Genomic DNA, 22,253 nt, shown 5'->3' on the forward strand with positions numbered 1-22,253 from the left:
AAGTGTCAAGCAGTCACTCATATTCCCAGTGAAGGACATGGTATGTTGTGTAGTGGGCTAGCTGCAGGCATTGCTGGAAATTTCCACTGACGCTGTCATTCAACAAACCATCATCATTTTCAGGTCAAACAGTAAACTTCAAATAGTATTGCTAAGGGCTAAACAAAAAAATTAGAGGACCAATTGTTCAAATGCATTGTTGCTAAATAAAAACTCGGGCCCTTATGCAATAGACTGCGAGTGCAAAACTAGCGCGATTCTGGCGATTTAGCCCGCAGAATTAAAGTGCTAAAACCTGATGCATACAGCCTTGCTCCCACTTACACAGTCACAGACCGCCGGTCACTGCCTCTAATACGTTCAGCACTGTCAGTGTTGTTTTGACATTCCAGTGATCCCATTGGCTATAGTTCTACCCCTGCCCACTTTAAAATTGAGGACATACTTGAGCACAAGGTGAAGGTCATAGTAAAACACATCTGAAAACAGGACTTTGAAAGAAAAATAAATGCTGCATACTAAAATGTATTTTTACTGCTACAGTTTTTATGTAATCAATGTTGCAACTTGTATTAAAGCAGATAAATGTAGGAGTTCATATAAAGGAAAATATGAGTTTAGTTTGTAGAATAATATGGATGTGTATACTGAAACATATGTAGAAAAATACACTCACAAAATATATGACCTTTTCTGTGCCTAATAATCCGGCTACGGAACACACAAGAAACAGCCTGCTTAAGAAAAACAATGGCCCTCATTCCGAGTTGTTCGCTCGCAAGGCGAATGTAGCAGAGTTACACACGCTAAGCCGCCGCCTACTGGGAGTGAATCTTAGCTTCTTAAAATTGCGACCGACGTACGCGCAATATTGCGATTACAAACGAGATAGCAGTTTCTGAGTAGCTTCAGACTTACTCTGCCTGTGCGATCAGTTCAGTGCTTTTCGTTCCTGGCTGACGTCATAAACACACCCAGCGTTCGCCCAGGCACTCCCACCGTTTCTCCGGCCACTCCTGCGTTTTTTCCGGAAACGGTAGCGTTTCCTGCCACACGCCCCTAAAACGCCGTGCATCCGCCCAGTAACACCCATTTCCTGTCAATCACAATGCGAACGTCGGAGCGATGAAAATGCCGTGAGTAAACTTACTTTCTTCATAGTAAAGTTACTTGGCGCAGTCGCAGTGCGAACATTGCGCATGCGCACTAAGAGAATTCTCACTGCGATGCGATGAAAAACTCCGAGCGAACAACTCGGAATGAGGGCCAATGTATGATGCTGATCAGGGATTGCCACTACTGTCTTTCAGCACTGGACAGAGCATTAGAAGGAGCTACTACTGTGTAAAGAGGATGCAGTCAAATTACCTACAATCAAAATCCCGACGGACAAAGTACCGACAACCATTGACAGATCGTCAAAATACCGACAAGGTCAACATATAGACATGGTCAAAATACTGACATTAAAAATGTTGACACGGTCAAAATACCAACATTTAAAATGCCGACAGGTCAAAAAAACATGAGTTTTTCATGAGTTTTTTCATGAGTTTTTTCATTGAAACCGACTTGTTCATACTTTACCATCCCAGTGGATGTGGGGGGAGAATATAATAAAACCATGCCAGAAGCATGCAAGGGGATGCGATACACTTATACGGTGTTCATGTTGACCTATGTCGACACACACACCAAAAAAAAACAAAAAACGTGTGTTGCTTTTTGGCCTGTCAACATTCTAAATGCCGGTATTTTGACCGTGTTGACATTTAAAATGTCGGCATTTTGACCATGTCGGTATTTTGACCATCGGTCAATTGTTGTCGGTATTTTGACCATCGGAATTTGATTGTAGGTAAACCATACGGGTATGGGTCGTTGGGTCGACCTTTTAACCTGTCGACCTAGTACATGTTGACCTAATGCCCATGTCGACCTTCAGTGGTCGACCTAATGACTGTCGACCTAAGCTGTGTCGACCTAACGACCGTATCCCAAACCATACTGATCCCGTGTAAAGTAAGCACTGCTTGCCAAAGGGTGCAAGTTCTCGCTTACCATATGCTATCACTTTACTTTGTAAGATCTACAAAGCTTTATTCTCACATGGATATTATAAGTGTTTTATTGCACATTGTAACAATGGCCCATACCGGAGCAAGCATCTAATAGAATGCAGCCATGTTCAGCTTCAAATAAAGTTTGGCATATTAGTATGTTGTTGTTTTTTTAAACAAAATACGGATTTACTTACTGCAGATGCGCACAACAAATACTGACACCTGCAACCACATGCACATTCAGTGGCACCTTATGCTTGCAACTATCTACAATTAAAGAGCCAGAATGGGGATTGGAAAATGAGGGCAAGTACTGTATATACCAGGTATAGTAAGGGCATTTTTACGCAGACCTTGACAAAGACTCATAGACACCTGTCAGGACTCAGGAGGTGTATCACATGTATGTGCATAACCCTAGGTGTAAAGTGTGTAACTATTGTTGATGACAATCGCCTGCCACTTCTGATTGGCTGATTGTGTCTGAACCCCTCCAACCAGGGCCAGAAACAGAAATCTGGGGGGCCCCATAGACTGATATTTCTGGGGGCCCACCCCTCAACAACTTCTTAGGGAAGCGCACACACACAGAGACAGAGACTGGAAGACACACAGAGAGATGGGGACTGGCGCACACACAGAGAGATGGGGACTGGCGCACACACAGAGGGATGGGGATTGGTGCTCACACAGAGGGATGGGGATTGGTGCTCACACAAAGGGACAGGGACTGGTGCGCACACAGGGATGGGAACTGGCTCGCACACACGGACGTGACTGGCACACAGAGGGATAGAGACTGGCATGCACACAGGGACGGGGACTGGCGCACACACAGAGGGATAGGGACTGGCGCACAAACAGAGGGATGGGGACTGGTGCACACACAGAAATGGGGACTAACTGGCGCACACACAGAGGGATGGGGATTGGTGCTCACACAAAGGGACAGGGACTGGTGCGCACACAGGGATGGGAACTGGCTCGCACACACGGACGTGACTGGCACACACAGGGATGGAGATTGGCGTGCACACAGGGACGGGGACTGGCGCACAAACAGAGGGATGGGGACTGCTGTGCACACAGGGACGAGGACTGGCGCGCACACAGGGAGGGGGACTCACGCACACAGGGAAGGGGACTTGCGCACACAGGGAGGGGGACTCGCGCACACAGGGAAGGGGACTCGCGCACACAGGGATGGGGACTTGCACACACAGGGATGGGGACTGGCGAGCACACAGGGATGGGGACTGGCGCGCATACAGGGACGGGGACTGGCGCACACACAGAGGGATGGGGACTGGTGCACACACAGAGGGATGGGGACTGGTGCACACACAGAAATGGGGACTAGTGTACACACAGGGATTGGGACTGCTGTGCACACAGGGATGAGGACTGGTGCGCACACAGGGAGGGGGACTCGCGCACACAGGGATGGGGACTTGCACACACAGGGATGGGGACTGGCGAGCACACAGGGATGGGGACTGACACATTCACAGGGATGGGGACTGGCATGCACACAGGGACTGTCACACACATGGAGGCGGGGACTGGCACGTACAAAGAGAGACAGGGACTGGCGAACACACAGAGAGAAACGGGGACTGGCACGCACACAGGAACGGGGACTGGCGCGCATACAGGGATGGGGACTGTCCCACACACAGGTACGGGGACTGGCACACGCACAGGGAAGGGGACTGGCGCACGTAGAGGGACTGGTATTGGTGCACGCAGATGGACAGGACTGGTGCATGCACAGGGACAGGGACTGGCGCACACACAGGGATGGGGACTGGCGAACACACAGAGATGCAGAAAACGCGACCAGCGGAGCTGTGACTGTCGTGATGAGTGCTGCTCTCACTGTGACTTACCACATGCCCGTGGAGGCAAGGCCAAGCAGTGAACGGATGGCACAGTATAATGATGTCACAACGTCATTAAAATTATGTGCAATGGCCGGGATAGGAGAGACCGAGGGGGGAGGGACAGTTTCACCTAAATTGCGGGTAGCTGTAGAGGATATAAAAGATACTATTAGGCAATGTGCTGCATTGATAGAAATGCTGCTAGGAAGGCAGTGCCATGTCTGAGTAAAGCTGATGGGCATGTGGGTATATGAAATAAAAGTAGCTGGAATGAAGGGCATATGAGGGAGAGGCTGATAGACAGAGAGAGGCATGCGAGAGAAAAGCTTGAGGGCATATTTAAACAAGTTTGTTATTCTTTGTTCCAAAATCTAAAATTTTAAACCCCTCTATCTAGAAATCTTGCATTTGTCCCTGGGCCATATTGGTGCCTGTACATTGTTCTGCATCAGTTATCAGCGCAGCAGGACACCAGTCCTTCCAGATGGCAGACTTGCCAGCAAGCCAGGAAGTATGAGTTCATGTATGCGCAATGCTGGAGGGGGTGCAGGGTCAGAGAATGCAGAGGGATCCGATCTGGAAATGGTAAGTTTCCGCACTCTAATGATGACTGAAAGTCCAAATACTAGAGTTTGGGGCCACACTGAAAGGTACTGTAAGTCCTACGTCAAGGAGTAGCTATTTATCTCTTCTGTGTCTCAGAATTTCATTTAACATTGGATTTACTTCTCACATCCCTGAATATCACATATGCTGTGGATGACTCATACCCCTTTCGCAACACACAAATAACCTGGTATCGACCCAGTATATTGCCGGGATGACGCGGGCTGCTGTGCCGTGTGAAAGGGTCAGTCCCGAATTCCCTGGTCGTCTGACCCAGTAATTCAACCCGGGAATAAAGAAGGGTTATTACTGGGTCAGGTGCAGTGTGAACGGGTTTCCTGGGTCGATGCGGTGTGGTACCAGTTCACAGCAGAGGGAGAGGTGGCGCAGAGATGATCTCATCTCCAACGCCACCTCCGCACCCGATGATGCTAAGGTCCCCGCCCCCGATGGCAACCCGACGCGGCAATATGCTGGGTCGGGCGGTCAGTTCTCAGGGTCCAATGCTGGGTCACACCCGGGAAGGACCCTTTTCCAATTCCCGGGTGTGACTCAGCATTAGCGATCTAAAAGCAGTATTACAGTCACAATCACCAACTCACTGCACTGGGGATTTTCCAATCTATGGCTCAGTAGCATCAGGACAGCTCTGTACCCCAAACAAGGTGGTCTCCATACAGTCAGTGGTGACTCCAGGTTCTGCACCGTTCTGGAGTACGAAGGTTGGTCCTGATTTCAAGTAACACACACACCAGCATTTTCAGCCCCTGCTGTCTGCTGATGCTTTGAAGGCTCTGAGGAGTTTTTGGATGCATACCTGATGACAACAACTATCTCTTCAGAGAACTGTGTATTACACAATTTGGTGATGGGTAAGATCAAAATATCAAAAATACCAAATTAAAGGAATCCATAAGCGACTTTAAACCCAATTAATACAGATATATCAGTTTAACTGGAAATACGGAATTTCATGCACAGAGTTATGTTTAACTGGGCTGACCATATTATCCCCCCTTTTACCTGGAACGCTCATGGATTACACAGGTTCTGTGGCTGATTAAAACCAGCTGAAATGTAGGCTTGAAGTCAGCCAGCCACAGAACCTGTGTAATCTATGAACGTCCAAGGTAAAAGGGATAATGTGGTCACTCTAGTTTAACATCTATAATATTGTGCTTAACATCTATAATATTGTGCTTAACATCTATAATATTGAGTGAGATTTGACTCATACAGACTACAATACCACTGACATACAGGGGTATAAGTAATAGGGTCCGAGTTTGCCGAAGGTGCGGGATGTCGGCCGAGAATGGCTGTATTTGGTTTTGCCTTGTAAATGATTGGCGCTTTAAAAATTATATTATATTGGTGTTTATTTAAGGAGTGTACTGATTATGTCCACCTACAGCGTCCTGAGAGTGATATACAACTTCTTCTGAGGAAAGTGAAGTGCACTATTAAGAAGCATGGGGGTACTTAAATATTGTCCCAAAGCCCAAGAATGCCAGTCTTAAACTCTGTGTAATGTATAATGCACTAAAACTTATACTGAACACAATACTAACAACTCAGTTCGTTTTTCTGTGACCTCTGTTTAGATGTCCAAGATCTGGAGACTGGTTTGTGATGAATGATAATCAAAAGCAGCGGGCCTGATTCTTGGTCAGACGGATTTCTGTTCACGGGTACAAACATTATTCCATACAGCGTATGCACAGATGCAGTGGCGTAACTACCAAAGGTTCAGGGGTGCAGCTGCTATGGGGCCCGAGATGCTTCCAGGGCCTGCAGCTCCCCCTGCACCCAGTCAACACTAAGGGCCTTGGTTAACCCCCTTCACAGAACAGCCACAGGTAGCCCCCCCAGAAGTAGTGGCTGCAGTCCATGGCAGTATGTGTGTGTGACAAATGTGTGACATATATTTGTGTGCTATGTGTGAGTGTATGTGTGTGATGAACGTGTGACATACATGTGTGCTATGTGTGTGTGTGTGTGTGTGTGTGTGTGTGTGTGTGTGTGGGTGTTTTATGGGAGTGGGGGTACCTGGCATTAGCGTAAGGTAGTATATCAGGCTTCTGCGGCTGCCCACAACTACAGCCAGTGCCACAGAATCAGCCCCCAGGTGGGTACTGAACAAACACAAGGTTTATGAAATCTTGAGAAACCTGCATCACTCTTGCATGGCTCTTCCTTTAGCAACTCATACCTCATATACATAAATATGATTGCATACCTCCAGGGTCGGATCCAGAACAAAATGACACTACAATAGGGGAAGGAAGGGGTTGTTCTGCACATGCGCTCCTGGGAAGGAGGGAGTGGCTTTGTAACAAGGGGTGTGGCCTCACATTGAATGCCATACCCATGAGTCACACACTTGTTTTCATCATGCTGAGGGCATGAAGTACAAGTCTAGTGGGTGACAGGATGAGAGTACGGGGACAGGGCGAGTGTGCCGGGACAGGCCTGGTAGGGGACAGGGTGACTGTGGGGGACAGGTCTGGTAGGTGCAGTACTCCTTCCCCAAGTCTGCTTTTTTTGTTACAGTACCATCAAGTGCAAAATCTGTCTGGTTTTTAAGTTACATTGTCCCCCTTCTGTAATATATTTTGTTATAGTCGCTTTATTTGTTTGGAGTGCTCCACCTGTCTGTTTATGTTTCTTCTTATAGTGCTCCCCGTTTTCTGTTTTTTAGTTATAGTCCCCTCGGCTCCTGCTAGTGTGTTTTGGATATAGTGTCCCCCCCCCCCCCCCCCCCCATTTCACAGTCCACCTGTTCCCATCCCCCATCCACCAACATCACAGCAGCAAAGTCTGCTTTCTTCTCCTGGCTCCTCTGTCAGGCAGCGTCGCTTCCTCATTACAGCAGATGTACAACTTTGCCAGGAGCCTGGAACCAGCGTTGCTGTAAGGGATCGTCACCAAGCCAGGGCACATACCCCGCCCACTCCACCCTTGGGCTCTGAGCAATCATAGCTGCATGGGGGAGGGCTGACAGCAGCAGCCTTATCCTAGTAGCCACCATGCAGCTAAAATGAAAGTACAAAAAAACCTTCTAAATTCGCCACTGCATAACTACCAACTTTGTAGATTTCCAAATTAGGACCCTTCTGAAAAGGGATGGAGCCTTAGGAAAGGGTGGATCCTCAGGAAAAGGGGAGGGGGCTCGCATAGGGTGTGCCTGCTGCACCCATGCTCCCCCTGGCACTGTGAATAGATGCCGCACAGCATCTATTCTCCTCATCTCCTGTTGCTCTGTCATGCAGAGCAGTGATGTGTGTGCTCCACCCCCTGCAACAGGACACTGGCGGCCACGGGTGGGGACAAAAGGACAGTCCCAGGAAAATGGGACTGTTCTGTTGAATGCGTGGCAGTTGGGAGGTATGTGATTGTTCATTATGAACATTACTTACATGAGAAAACATAATTACATATAGGGCATCCGGAAAGTATTCACAGTGCTTCACTTTTTCCACATTTTGTTACGTTACAGCCTTATTCCAAAATGGAATAAATAATTTTTTTCCTTCAAAATTCTACACACAATATGACAACGTGAAAAAAGTTTTTTTTAGATTTTTGCAAATTTATTAAAAATGAAAAACTAAGAAATCACATATACATAAGTATTCAAAGCCTTTGCCATGAAGCTCAAAATTGAGCTCAGGTGCATCCTGTTTCCACTGATCATCTTTGAGATGTGCCTACAGCTTAATTAGAATCCGCACACACAAATATCAGCGCTTATTAAAAAGATATGTACCTTTATTAATGTAAAAAATATTTTTCAATAATAATTAATAACAAAACTCATCGTACGTGCCGGTCAGTCCTGCAAAGCATATAATAAAGTGCAATTTTAATTCCAAGCCGTATTATTAATGGTTAGTACGCAAGCTTTTCCAATTCAACTGATTAGTTAGTCTCTTGACTTTTTATAATTAGAACGAGTTAGCAGAGCAGTGATTAGTGTCACTATTAGTGGCTGACTATTTGCAACAGCCGTCAGAGGTAGTGTTAGTGATTAGTACAGCATGCTGTTTCTAATATTTTGGTTTGAAAACAATAACAGTGATCCTCACTGATATATAGATGAAAAAACCTGCTTATTCCTTTAGTCCCATGTAATGGTGTCTCCCGGCTCCTGGTGCTTTAATTATCCCATTGGAGGTGCCATATCTGGAGTGTCCAAACAGAGGTGAAGGTGCTTGCAGGAAGTTGGAAATTCAGACCGGTACCGGACGAGTGATGATAGCCACTTACGCGTTTCTCCGCCTTTAGCAAGTTCAGCGGCTTCCTCAGAGAAGTATGGCTCTATCTCTCCGTGGTCCTGTTTATATAGCGGACATTCTCCCGCCTGCAGGAGTGCGTCGCGTCTCATTCCCACGCCTCGTTTCTGAGTGGAACGCACGCGCCAGCGTACTACAGCGTCCTCGTGACCTCTCTAGATCACGTGCCTGCTTCTCACGTCTCAACTTCGGCTGTGACGTTGCTTTACTAGGCTTCCTGAATGTGTTTCTCACAGCTTCCAAATTAGGACTTAATATAATCAGAGTCTGCTCATTGCTTTAGATCTTATAAACGTAGATAGATATATTCACACGGACCGGAGATTCATATTCCATACATTAAAATTCATTCTTATTAAATAATATTAAACATAAATAGATAATTAAATATACAGTTAAAATAAGAATAGAACCATATCTATGTGCACTCAAATAAATATAGATACATATAGACTTAAATGTATACAACCACTTCTTTAAACAGTCGCCACGCTATTAATTAGTGTGTTCCTTTATGGTAATTTATGTGCACCTCCTATACCTAGCAATTAGCGCAGAGACATCTTTTTTGTTTAATTGGAATCCACCTGTGGTAAATTCAGTTGATTGGACATGATTTGGAAAGGCACACACCTGTCTATATAAGGTCCCTCACTTGACAGTGAATGTCTGAGTACAAACCAAGCATGAAGTAAATTTAATTGTCTGTAGACCTCCGAGACAGAATTGTCTCGAGGCACAAATCTGAGGAAGGGTACAGAAAAATATCTGCTGCTTTGAAGGTCCCAACGAGGCCTCCATCATCTTTAAATGGAAGAAGTTCGGAACCACCAGGACTCTTCCTAGAGCTGGCTGGCTGTCCAAACTGAGCGATCAGGGGAGAAGGGCCCTAATCATGGAGGTGACCAAGAACCCGATGGTCATTCTGTCAGAGCTACAGCATTCCTCTGTGGAGAGAGGAGAACCTTCGAGAAGGATAACCATCTCTGCAGCAATCCACCAATCAGGCCTGTATGGTAGAGTGGCCAGACGAAAGACACTCCTTAGTAAAAAGCACATGGCAGCCCGCCTGGAGTTTGCCAAAATGCCCCTGAAGGACTCTCAGACCATGGGAAACAAAATTCTCTGGTCTGATGAGACAAAGATTGAACTCTTTGGTGTAAATGCCAGGCGGCATGTTTGGAGGAAACCAGGTACCTCTCATCACCAGTCCAATACCATCCCTACAGTGAAGCATGGTGGTGGCAGCATCATGCTGTGGGGATGTTTTTTTCAGTGGCAGGAACTGGGAGACTAGTCAGGATAGAGGGAAAGGTGAATGCAGAAATGTATAGAGAGATCCTGAATGAAAACCTGCTCCAGAGCACTCTTGACCTCAGACTGGGTCGACGGTTCATCTTTCAGCAGGACAACGACCCTAGGCACACAGCCAATACATCAAAGGAGTGGCTTCAGGACAACTCTGTGAATATCCTTGAGTGGCCCAGCCATAGCCCAGACTTTAATCCGATTGAACATCTCTGGAGAGATCTGAAAATGGCTGTGCACCGACGCTTCCCATCCAACCTGATGGAGCAGGCATTCCCAACCACGGTCCTCAAGGCACACCAACAGTGCAGGTTTTAGTGATATCCAGGCTTCAGCACAGATGGTTACATCAAAATAACTAAGGTACTAATTAAGTCACCTGTGTTCAAGCCTGGATATCACTAAAACCTGCACTGTTGGTGTGCCTTGAGGACCGCGGTTGGGAATGCCTGTGATGGAGCTTGAGAGGTGCTGCAAAAAGGAATTGGCGAAATTGCCCAAAGATAGGTGTGCCAAGGTTATGGCATCATATTCAAAAGACGTGAGGCTGTAATTGCTGCCAAAGGTGCATCAACAAAGTATTGAGCAAAGGCTGTGAATACTTATTTATATATGATTTCTTAGTTTTTTATTTTTTAAAATTTGCAAATTCACATTGTCATTATGGGGTATTGTGTGTAGAATTTTGAGGGGAAAAAATAAATTTATTCCATTTTGGAATAAGGCTGTACATAAAATGTGGAAAAAGTGAAGCACTGTGAATACTACATAAGGAAAAGACAAATGTAAAAAAGCTTTTTCACATACTGTACATATGTTGACAGAGTCACCTTAAGCTGAGTCCAGAACTAAAGCAGTACCATATATGCTAGATTGCTGCAGAGATGGTTGTCCTTCTGGAAGGTTCGCCACTCTCCACAGAGGAATGCCATAGCTTGGCATTAGAACCATTGGGTTCTTGTTCACCTGCCTGACTAGGGCCCTTCTCCCCCGATCGTTTAATTTAGATGGCTGGCCAGCTCTAGGAAGAGTCCTGGTGGTTCCGAACCTTTTCCATTTACGGATGATGAAGGCCACTGTGCTCATTGGGACCTTCAAAGCAGCAGATATTTGTCTGTACCCTTTCCCAGATTTGTGCCTTGAGACAATCCTGTCTCAGAGGTCTACAGACAATTCCTTTGACTTCATGCTTGGTTTGTGCTCAGACATGCACTGTCAAGTGTGGGACCTTATATTGACCGCTGTGTGCCTTTCCAAATCATGTCCAATCAACTGAATTTACCACAGGTGGACTCAAATTAAGCTGTAGGAACATCTCAAGGATGATCAGTGGCAGCAGGATGCACCTGAGCTCAATTTTGAGCTTCATGACAAAGGCTGTGAATACTTCTGTATATGTAATTTCTTAGTTTTTTTATTTGTAAGAAATTAGCAAAAATCTAAAAAAAGCAACCATTTTTTCACGTTGTCATTATGGGGTATTGTGTGTAGAATTTTGAGGGAAATTTTTTTTAATTCCATTTTGGAATAAGGCTGTAACATAACAAAATGTGGAAAAAGTGAAGTGCTGTGAATACTTTCCGTATGCACTGTCTATGTCAAGTAATACAAATCAGTGCACTCAAGCAAAGTAGTTTTGTTGCTTCCATTTTTATTTGTTCAAATAAAATGCATATTTTGAGAGAAAAAGAAGCTTAGCATGCCCGTGTTGCCCAGGACCTAGTGCCCCGAGATGATCTGTTTGGTGTGACTGAAGCCACAGTGTATGAGGACACATCTGTATTACACAAGATACAGTTGATAACTGACAGGTTAAAGAAAAATTACATTACACAGTCAGTAGATATTAACTATACAGTTTGAGTTACAGCTGATAACTGACAGTTCCATAGCAAATCACATGATCTATCTATCTTCATCTAACACTATTTTCATATAATATTTAGGTGAAAATAGGCATACCTTACATTGTGAAAGATCATATCAGCAGATACAGTTGATAACTGACAGTTCTTTACTCAGAGTTGACCTTTCTGTCAAAGCTGAGTGAAACCACAAAGGCTGTCTATGATGTGAGCAAGTCACATGATCAGCAGTAAACTGAGGTGAAAAATCACATCCTGCCTGCATACTGTATTACCATTGCTATGTATCTATTTATAATCTATCTATCCAGGGATAGATTAACACTGGGGCAGATGGGACTACAGTTCCAGGCCTGCACATAAAAATAAGCCTGTCGTCATGATGGCAAGATTATGACTAGCTTCCCAGCATGCCCCAAGGTCATAATTCATCATATTAAACTTGTATTTCTATTTTTCTGCCAAAATAATGCTATTTTTCTGCTTTTAGATATTTAGGATGAAATTGGGGCGGTGTATACACCCAGGGGGCTCTGGCCACACCCACACAGTACTGGCCACAACTCCTCCTCTTCTCACTTTAGACCCTTGATAATTTTTAGCCCCAGGTCCATGTGTTCAAAAATCCAGCCTTTACCATTGAATGTGGTAAGCTACAATACCAGATCCTATACATTCTTGTTAACAGACCGGGACTCATTAGAACCGTTATCTCCACCTAATAATTACAGCATGTTGGACAATCACGACCACTGTGTCAGCGGGAGCACCGTCACTCAGGTAATATTTAACAAACTGAGAGGTTTGACAGACTTTTTTTCCAGTATTTCATTTTTCAGTGGAAAAACACATTTTTGTAAAATGAAACAAACCAAACAATAACAAACATTGTATGCTGGAACTATAGGAAATTGTGGAATGGTGACATTGTTTGCATGTGCTCCCCACAAGGTATGTGTGTCCTGTTGCATTTTTATAGCCACTGTCCAAAGACCCACAAATGGCTTAGAATGAATCAACCCTGGTTTGTATCTGTTGTGACAGTAGAAGGAAAATTAGATTTGTAAATGACGTGCATTCACTGTGGATGATAATAGTGCTTTAGAATATATTTACAAATTTGTTGACTGTTCATCAAGGACATTTGCAGTTAAACTCATTAGTGTACAAATCTCACTAGCCAATAAATTAAGGCCATCACTTAGTTTAATGAAAGATCAAACACTATTAGACACTTTAATTTATTCATTTCTGTATTAATCCACTAAATAATACAATTGAAATAAAGTATGCAAACTTGAAGAGGAACAATGGTCTTTTAAAAATAGCTTTTTGTACTTTTAGACTAATATCAGTAGTCAATGAGGGCAATGTAATAGCCTACAAGATGCAGGCATCGCCAAGATCCTGGCACGTCTGCCCATTTTTTTTTCTTAAAGCAGCAATAGTTTAAAAAGGAAAACCAGGTTGGCTTTACCTTTTAGACTATTACCACTTTAAAACTGATAGACTCATCAGAATCTCGTTGCTATGTGCATCTCGCAGGCTATTACATTTCTCCCGGTGTCTTTTGCAGTATGTAATGGAAGAAGTTAGATATACTCCATTGCATTTTATTTTGTATTTGTTTCATGAAGTGAGTGTAATTTGTTTGATCATGATACCCCCAAAATCGCTGCTGATGCATAATAATAATATTAATAATAATAATAATAATAATAATAATAATAATACCAATAATAATAAAAATACAGGTTGAGTATCCCTTATCCAAAATGCTTGGGACCAGAGGTATTTTGGATATCGGATTTTTCCGTATTTTGGAATAATTGCATACCATAATGAGATATCATGGCGATGGGACCTAAGCCTAAGCACAGAATACATTTATGTTACATATACTCCTTATACACACAGCCGGAAGGTCATTTTAGCCAATATTTTTTATAACTTTGTGCATTAAACAAAGTGGGTGTACATTCACACAATTCATTTATGTTTCATAATCACCTTATACATTACAGCCTGAAGGTCATTTAATACAATATTTTTAATAACTTTGTGTATTAAACAAAGTTTGTGTACATTGAGCCATCAGAAAACAAAGGTTTCACTATCTCAGTCTCACTCAAAAAAGTCAGTATTTCGGAATATTCCGTATTTTGGAATATTTGGATATGGGATACTCAACCTGTATACCATTTGGGCATATTTCACTTTTACAGTGTTGCAACTTTATATTGGTACAGTGATGGATGCAACAACTTTGACCAATGGGTGGTGACCTATGTATAGGCCGTCACTCTCCATAATTTTTTGTCTCTGATCATCTACTGAAACATTCACAATTTTATCATATTTATACTGGACACCTCAACTTAAATGAAAACAACATTGGTTTACCAAGAAGAAGGCAGATAGAAGTGTCTCTTCTGCCTATCTCATGCTCCATAATAGCACTCACTGGCAGAGGGCACTAACATGTTACATGGGTAGTTGCAATGGCAGTATACTGGCCAGATTGTCTAACATATTAAACAGATTAACAACCTAATTGCTCACACCATTGAGTTACAAGTCACCCACAACTGTAATATTTTCTTTTCTATTCAGCAATTTAGAGTGCAAAGTGGCATTTGGGGTAAGGAGGTGGGGGGGGGGGGGGGGGTAAGGAGAGTTCTCCTGTTTTTGTTCGTCTCTAAAGTGGCAATCTTTTACACGGCAAAACCAGGTTGATTTTGCCATGTAAATGATTGCCACTTTAAAAAAAAAACCCAAGGAGAACTCTCACATGCAATTTCCATGCAAAATATGTTTTTTGTGTGAAAAAAATGGAAAATCGACTAAAGTGGACCTATAGTAAGTTTCCCCACGGATGTCATAGGGCTTAGGGATGCCCCTGCGTATATCCCCCAGTGCTATGTACACTTAATTAACTCCAGAGAAGTATCTCTTTAAAGCTGCACTGCCACCAAGAAAATCTTATTTTTAATGTGCTTCCTCCGACTGTCTTACGCTCCTGGGCTGTGTTGGGTGACGGTCTAATACAGAACTAGTAAGTTAATTATTTTAAGCCACATTAGATAATGTCAGAGAGAGGTTCTCCTGATCACAGCTCCCTCTGACTGCAAGAGAAACTGAGGACAGAAGGAGGAGACACCATAAGAAACTATGATCTTCTAGCTGTTGGTATACTGTAGGTTTACATTGAGACATTTGCTGAAATAAAAGTGCATCTACAACCTACTAAACAGGTTACAAATCAATGTCTGTTTACTTATTATACTATTATTTTACCTTAAATTTTTACCATAGATTTTAAGAGACATTCTTAAATAATGTATCATACAATGTCTTGGTATAAAAGCAATTTACATCGTATTTTGCTGCATAAAGCTAAATCTAATATAATCACCTTCGCAATGATTATGCAATTAGCAGGAAAATACTAGCTGTTGAGATCTGTTGGATGTTCAGTAAGCTTTCCTTACAAAAAATGCACACAGGAATATTTATTTTTATTTTGCACACAACAAGAAGACTTCCAAATAAATATGTTATGAAATGGAACTGTTTACCATATGATGCACAAAACCGGATAGAATCTGCTCTTTCATGTGACATGATCAAACAGCCCATTTGATGTGAAGCTCCAAATTAAAAAGGATATTTGCTAATGTTTAATTGGCTGAGAAAATGCTGATTTGGATGTTTATCACTGTACATTATGCTATATGGGAAGGTTCTGGAAGGAAGATCAAACATACATGCTCTATAGACATTATCTTACATTTACAGCAGGAAGCAAAAATAAACTGGATGTTTATCACACATGTACAGTAAGTCTATGGAAAATCTAGTATAAAAAATAAATCTACACTCTTCAGAGGCTTCTCTTTTTCAATACAGTATAGTGCTGGAAGTTGTCCTAATTGTGTCTGATTTGTACCCCTTGCTCCATTATCTGGTATCAGACATCCCGCTATCCCGTTTCAGCAATATGTCATGTCCTGCTGACCACAATGGAGCTTTCAGAGAAATACCAACCATGAAAACAAAACTCTTACACACATATCCTTATAGGAAACATACAAAATCAATAAGACTGACATAGTCGAAAAGTTTGCTGCTGTGTCAATTCATCCATCCTTAAAGGCAGATGGAGAAGGGGTTGATTTATGTGTGTGCTGGACTAAATCTAAATAGTACTTACAGGTCACTGCCATAGGGTGTTATTCAGGAAGACAATGGACTGAAAAGCTACAAACCACCATTAATCACAATATCCCTGTCTGTATTCCATCAATGACAAAAATATGAAATGACTAAAATATTAGATAAACATATTGCTGCTGTTATTTTCTCACAATAGCAGATGTGTTTCATTTACAAAGACCAACAATGCACAAGAGAGCTTTTCAGACAGAATACATACCAAATATACAATTTCAATTGCTGTTGGCAATTGCGGAACAGATTAACAGAAAATCAAGAACAAAACGTTTTTATTATCTGCATTAAGTATGTTTTGGATCAGTGTGCCAGGCATAAGGTAATTGCGACATGACACTCATGAATTGGCTTGGAGGATGAGACACTGGAGAATAAATAGTGTCCAAAAATCAGAAACATACAATCATAATAAATTGTCCGTCATAGAACAGTGCCTCCAGTGGCCACATGATCATAGAAAATTGTAGTATGTTTGCTATAGCCCCATTTCCACTCTCTTCAAAAACCCAGGTTTTGCATGTGAACGCGCATCGACCCATGTTTTTGCTCAATGGAAGTGGCTCCACCCAGGTCAGGATAGCCTTGTAGCCAGCAGGGCTTTACCTGGAAAGGACCAAAGTGAGATTCAGTATAAATGGGTAACCCAGGTCTTCTGACCCAGGTCCCGTTTACAGCATGGGGAGAGCCACATTCCGGCACAAGGAGATCATCTCCAAGTGCTGCAATGCACCTGTGTGCAGAGTGAACTGAGCAGATCCAGGAATAACCTGGATCAGCACCACGGTGAAAAAAGGGTCTCTTCCGGATCTGATCTGGTGTGGAACTGTGTTCCAAATCCTGGGTCAGTAAAAGTAGTATCATTTTCAATATATTAATTCCACTTAAAGCTTTACCAAAACATAAACATTTGCCACTTTAAAATGAATGCAGAGAAGTGAACTTCTTACGTGAGCAGAAGGACAATCAGACACTGTGGGGTAGATTTACTACAACTTCCAAAACAGACAAGTGGTGGTGCTGCCAATAGCAACCAATCTGATTCTGTCTATCATTTCTCTGTTGCATTCTAGAAAGTTATAGACATAATATGATTGCTTGCTATTTAAAACACCACCAATTGTCTATTTTAGAAGCTTTAGTAAATCTACTACTGAGTCTCAAAGGCTGTGGTTTCTGGTTGGGCTTCCAGCCCATATTTCACAGCCACGATGTTGTGAGAATGACCATGGAGCACTAGTAAACCAGCTACATGAATAATGCTCTGGGCTCCAGGGAGGAGAAGGAGCATGTTAGTAAAATGTAACAATAAGTGGTAATACAGTATTAAAAGGATAAACATAAATCATTATTATCAATGGAGCTATTAAACATAGAAACATAGAATTTGACGGCAGATAAGAACCACTTGGCCCATCTAGTCTGCCATATTTTTATTTCAAACCTTATTTGATCCTTATTTCTTTGTAAGGATATATTTATGTCTATCCCATGCATGTTTAAATTGCTCTACTCCCACCCCTGATGGGAGGCTATTCCACTTGTCCACTACCCTTTCTGTGAAGTAATGTTTCCTCAAATTTCCACTGAACCCACCTCCCTCCAGTCTCAGTGCATGTCTTCGTGTTCTATTGCTTCTCTTCATTTAAAGATTGTTTCTCTCCTGGACTTTTTGGGCCCTACACACTTGCCGATGTGTGGCCGATATGCACGATCACTTTCAGTAATGAACGATAAATCGTTCATATCGATCAGTGTGTATGCACCAACGATGAACGATAAGCGTCTCCGCGGTCGTTCATTGTTGGTTCTCCCTCATTCTCCATAGCAAGCCAATCGTCCAAATTGGAAACGTCGGCAAGATTTGTAGGGCCCATTAGTTAAGACCCTTGATATATTTGAATGTTTCTATCATGTCCCCCTTTCCCTTCTCTGCTCCAAACTATACATACTGAGATTTTTTAGTCTTTCTGTGTATGTTTTGTGATGTAGGCCATGCACCATTTTAGTTGTCCTTCTTTGTACAGTCTCTAATTTATTAATATCCTTCTGAAGATATGGCCTCCAGAATTGAACACAGTATTCTAGATGAGGCCGTACCAATGATCTATACAGTGGCATTATTACTTCTTTCTTTCTGCTGCTGATTCCTCTCCCAATGCAGCCAAGCATCTGACTTGTCTTCCTCACTGCTTTGTTACATAGCTATTAGTTTATATACATTGTATCTTGCGCAATTTACATTTAGTAGGGAAAATACATTTTAAATTGAGAAAAAAAGGTATTTAAACCAGGATAATAACACAATGTTATTTGTGATTTCACTTCACTAAAAGCAGGGGCGAATTTATGGGTCAGGCCACCCATAGGCACATTATTGGTCGCCACCCATCATGCCACTGCCCCCTTCATGTTGAGGCCTCCGAACTGCCAAAGTAGCACCATCCCCACCCCCTCCCCCACTATTAACGATTTCCCCTCCTCCCTCACTAGTTACAAAATAAAAAAATAAGCTGTAATGACCAGTGGCATCACTAACCTTTCTGACACCAGGTGCGGCAGCTTGAATCCATACGGCAAAATGGAGGTATATCACTGTATGGGGCATGGCTTTGTGGAGGGGTCATTACTTAGGTCTGCAGTGCTTGCTCCTACACTGTGACAGGAGCTGGGTGTTACAGTGCAGCACCTGGCTCCTGTCACTGAGAAGGAGCTGGCATTTTGGTGTCACCCCTTGGCAGGTGACATCTGGGTGTGGCCCGCACCCCACTAGTGATGCCATTGGTAATGGAAAAAAAAAAAAAGAATCATCTGGCCATTGGCCTAGCAGGACTCTCATTCAAGTCAGCATGCTGTGCCACCCCCCAGCACCACTGCTGACTAACAGTACTGCTTGTCACTATTTTATAACAACCTATGAAAGCTAAGTACTTCCTAGCTAGTATAGCATACCTCCCAACATTTAAAAAAAACAAAATCAGGCCAAAATAATACCTGATTACAAACTGCACAAACCACATCCCAATCACAAAACAAAATTGGCTCTCCAACACAGCAAAGCAGACATTCCAATATAGGCCACGTTCCTTTCAGGTTCCAAAAATCATGATGGGCACACCATGATCATGGAGACTGACGGGTATGGGATGAGTCAACAGTACTATTCACACTGATTATTTCAGAGACTTAAATGAATGATGGAATGACTTAATAAATGTTATTAGTACTGTATATATATTTTTTTAAATTCTTTATTTTTCATTTTGCAATATAGAACATTTTCCAAATATGTCAACATACATATCAAAAATAGAACGTAGACAGCAGTCTCATATCTTATCAACTGTAGGTATAAAACATCAGTAAGTGGTTGCGAAAAGGAGAGATTAACAGATTCATATATGTTATCTTAAACTGTGTAACGTTCGGCAGAAGTGACAGAATTTGAAATAAAGAGCAACCCCGTAACCATATCGCTTAGTAACACAGTATTTAAACAAAGTGTGAGGTAGTAAACATTTGGAAACAAACAAAGAGCGGAGGACAAGGGGAAGAAGGGAAAAGGGAGAAGAAGAATGGGGGGGGGGGGGAGTAGATAGGCCACAGACGTAAAACATTTAGAGGGCAATGCGGGGGCCCTAACAACCTCCATCATCAGTGTGTATCAGGGTGCATAGTCAGCATAGGTCTTAGTTGTTTTAAAGTCAATCCAAAGAAACCAGGTAGCTATATAGTCTGAGTATTTGTCTAAGGCGGCAGAATAAACATCTTCCATATGCATGTAAAAGTCAATGCGTTGGAACCATTCCCATATTGTGGGTGGGTTAGTGGATCTCCAATGCACCGGGAGTACAGCTCTTGCCGCATTATTTAAGTGCTTAAGGAGGGACTTCTTGTAGCGGGAAAGGGGTATATCTGAATGTGATAATAGCCAAAAGTCCGGACCCGGTGGAACTGGGCCTCCCAAAATCTTTGTTGATAGATCCATAATTGTATTCCAAAATGGGGCAATTGACGGGCAGTCCCACCATATGTGGATCAGTGTACCAGTATCCTTGCTACATCGCCAGCATAGAGGGGAAACTGAGGGGTAAAATTTATGTAGAAGAGACGGGCATCTATACCATCTCGTCAGTAATTTGTATTGTGTTTCCACAACGTCCAGGCTAGTGGAGCATTGTGCCATAACCCTGCAGTGTGTGTCCCATTGGATCTTGATTCCCTGATGTATTAAATCTTTATCCCAGGCGTCACAAAAAGAAGGGACCGTAGGAAAGGAACCCTGTTGAAGAATCTTGTAGATACCCGACACTACATGTGAGGGGGCTATCTCTTGACTGCACATGGATTCAAAGGGAGTGAGAGCCTTATAAAGGTCTATCGCCTCTCGCTGTGAGGTAACAAAGTGGTGTACCTGGAGGTAGAACCAATAATCTTTAGCGGGTATGTCGCCCATTTTCTGTATTTCAGAGAACGTTTTGAGTTTGCCATGTGCAAGCAAGTGAATTACCCTAGTCACACCCGCCTTCCCCCATCTAGAAGCAATCTTATTAGACCTTCCCGGGGGGAATAACGGATTATCGAAAATAGGCATCAGGGATGTTCGTTTAGACGAGATTCCCATCTTGTAGCGAAGCGTCCGCCATAAAGCTAAGGTGGGCCCCACAGTGGGATGTGATGAGCGACTAAATCTAGGAGACCAGGGCACTGCCTGTAGGTTAAGATTGGTGGAAGAAGACTCCAGGTCAACCCACTGCTTCCTATGGGAAGTGGGGCGGGACCAGTCTACAACTCTATGTAGTAGTGTGGCATGGTAGTATGTAGTAATCATAGGTAATTGTTGTCCGCCTTGAGATTTCAGCCTAGATAAATGGCTATGCTTGAACCTAGGCTTCCGGCCGCCCCAAACGAAATGGCTTATCGCCTTGTGTGCGTCAGCTAAGAATTGAGGGGGAAGTTTCAAAGGGACGGTTTGAAAAAGGTATAGCAACCTGGGGAGAATGTTCATCTTCACTATATTTATACGGTCTAGCCATGAGAACCTCTGCGTGAGCCAGTGCCTCATCTCCTGTCTCAGTTTGCGAAGTAGAGGGGTATGATTAATATTAGCTATAGTGGTGAGTGCCGATGGGATTTGAATTCCTAAATATGTAATATGGGATTTTTGCCATGTGAATTGGAATGATTGCGACAAGAGGGATGCCGTGGCAGGTGGGAGCGTGACATTCATTGCCATGGATTTCGAATAATTAATTTTAAAGTTCGACATGTCTCCGAACCGCGCGAATTCTTTCATAAGGTTGGGTAGTGAAATCAAAGGATTCGTTATGACCGCCAATAAGTCGTCTGCAAAGAGGGCCAGACGATGGTCAGTTTTGCCCACCTGCAGGCCCGCAATGTTAGGGTTGCATCTGATCGCACGGGCCAGGGCCTCCATGCATAGAACAAAGATTAAGGGTGAGAGCGGGCAACCCTGGCGTGTGCCGTTGGAGATTGATATGGGTTCAGAAAGGACGCCATTCACCCTAACCCGAGCTGACGGGGCTCTATATAATGAGAGAATCCTCTGCAGGAAAACATCTCCCAGACCCAAGCGCCGAAGCACTGCCTCCATAAAATCCCAATCCACCCGATCAAAGGCCTTTTCTGCGTCTGTGGAAAGGAGCATGAGGGGAGTATCAGTTATCTGCGCGTGTGCTATCAGATCAATGACTCTAATAGTATTATCCCTTGCCTCTCTGCCCATAACAAAGCCGATCTGATCAGGGTGTAGTATATCTGGCAGTAATGGCTTCAGGCGATTAGCCATGAGTTTTGCAAATAATTTAACATCTACATTTAATAACGATATTGGCCTATAGCTGGAAGGGAGCGTCGGGTCTTTAGAATCCTTTGGGATGACAGTAATATGGGCGCTCACGGACTGGCTCGATATAGGAGCCGCTGATGATATGGCATTGCAGGCCTGCAGGAGAAGGGGGCCGAGTTTATCCTGAAAGGCCT

At 43.3% G+C, this 22,253-nt stretch overlaps 1 protein-coding gene across 5 annotated transcripts in view; it reads right to left on the bottom strand.

The window, feature by feature from the left end:
- Nucleotides 1-22,253, bottom strand: part of LOC134895591 (proprotein convertase subtilisin/kexin type 5-like) — a 568,642-nt gene that overhangs the window by 376,693 nt on the left and 169,696 nt on the right. Inside the window, exon 1 of one of the 5 annotated variants that reach the window (XM_063913854.1) lies at nucleotides 12,118-12,203. The exons of 3 other annotated variants lie outside the window; for them this stretch is intronic. Coding sequence is in view for 1 of the 2 variants with exons in the window: in XM_063913853.1 (XP_063769923.1) it covers nucleotides 12,123-12,137 (15 nt within the window). In the remaining variant the exon portion in view is untranslated. Of the gene's footprint in view, nucleotides 1-12,117; nucleotides 12,204-22,253 lie in introns of those variants that run through there. One more of the 5 variants, XM_063913853.1, reaches the window with a different exon arrangement.

The sequence above is a fragment of the Pseudophryne corroboree genome, chromosome 1, assembly GCF_028390025.1.
Source record: "Pseudophryne corroboree isolate aPseCor3 chromosome 1, aPseCor3.hap2, whole genome shotgun sequence".
NCBI lineage: Eukaryota > Metazoa > Chordata > Amphibia > Anura > Myobatrachidae > Pseudophryne > Pseudophryne corroboree.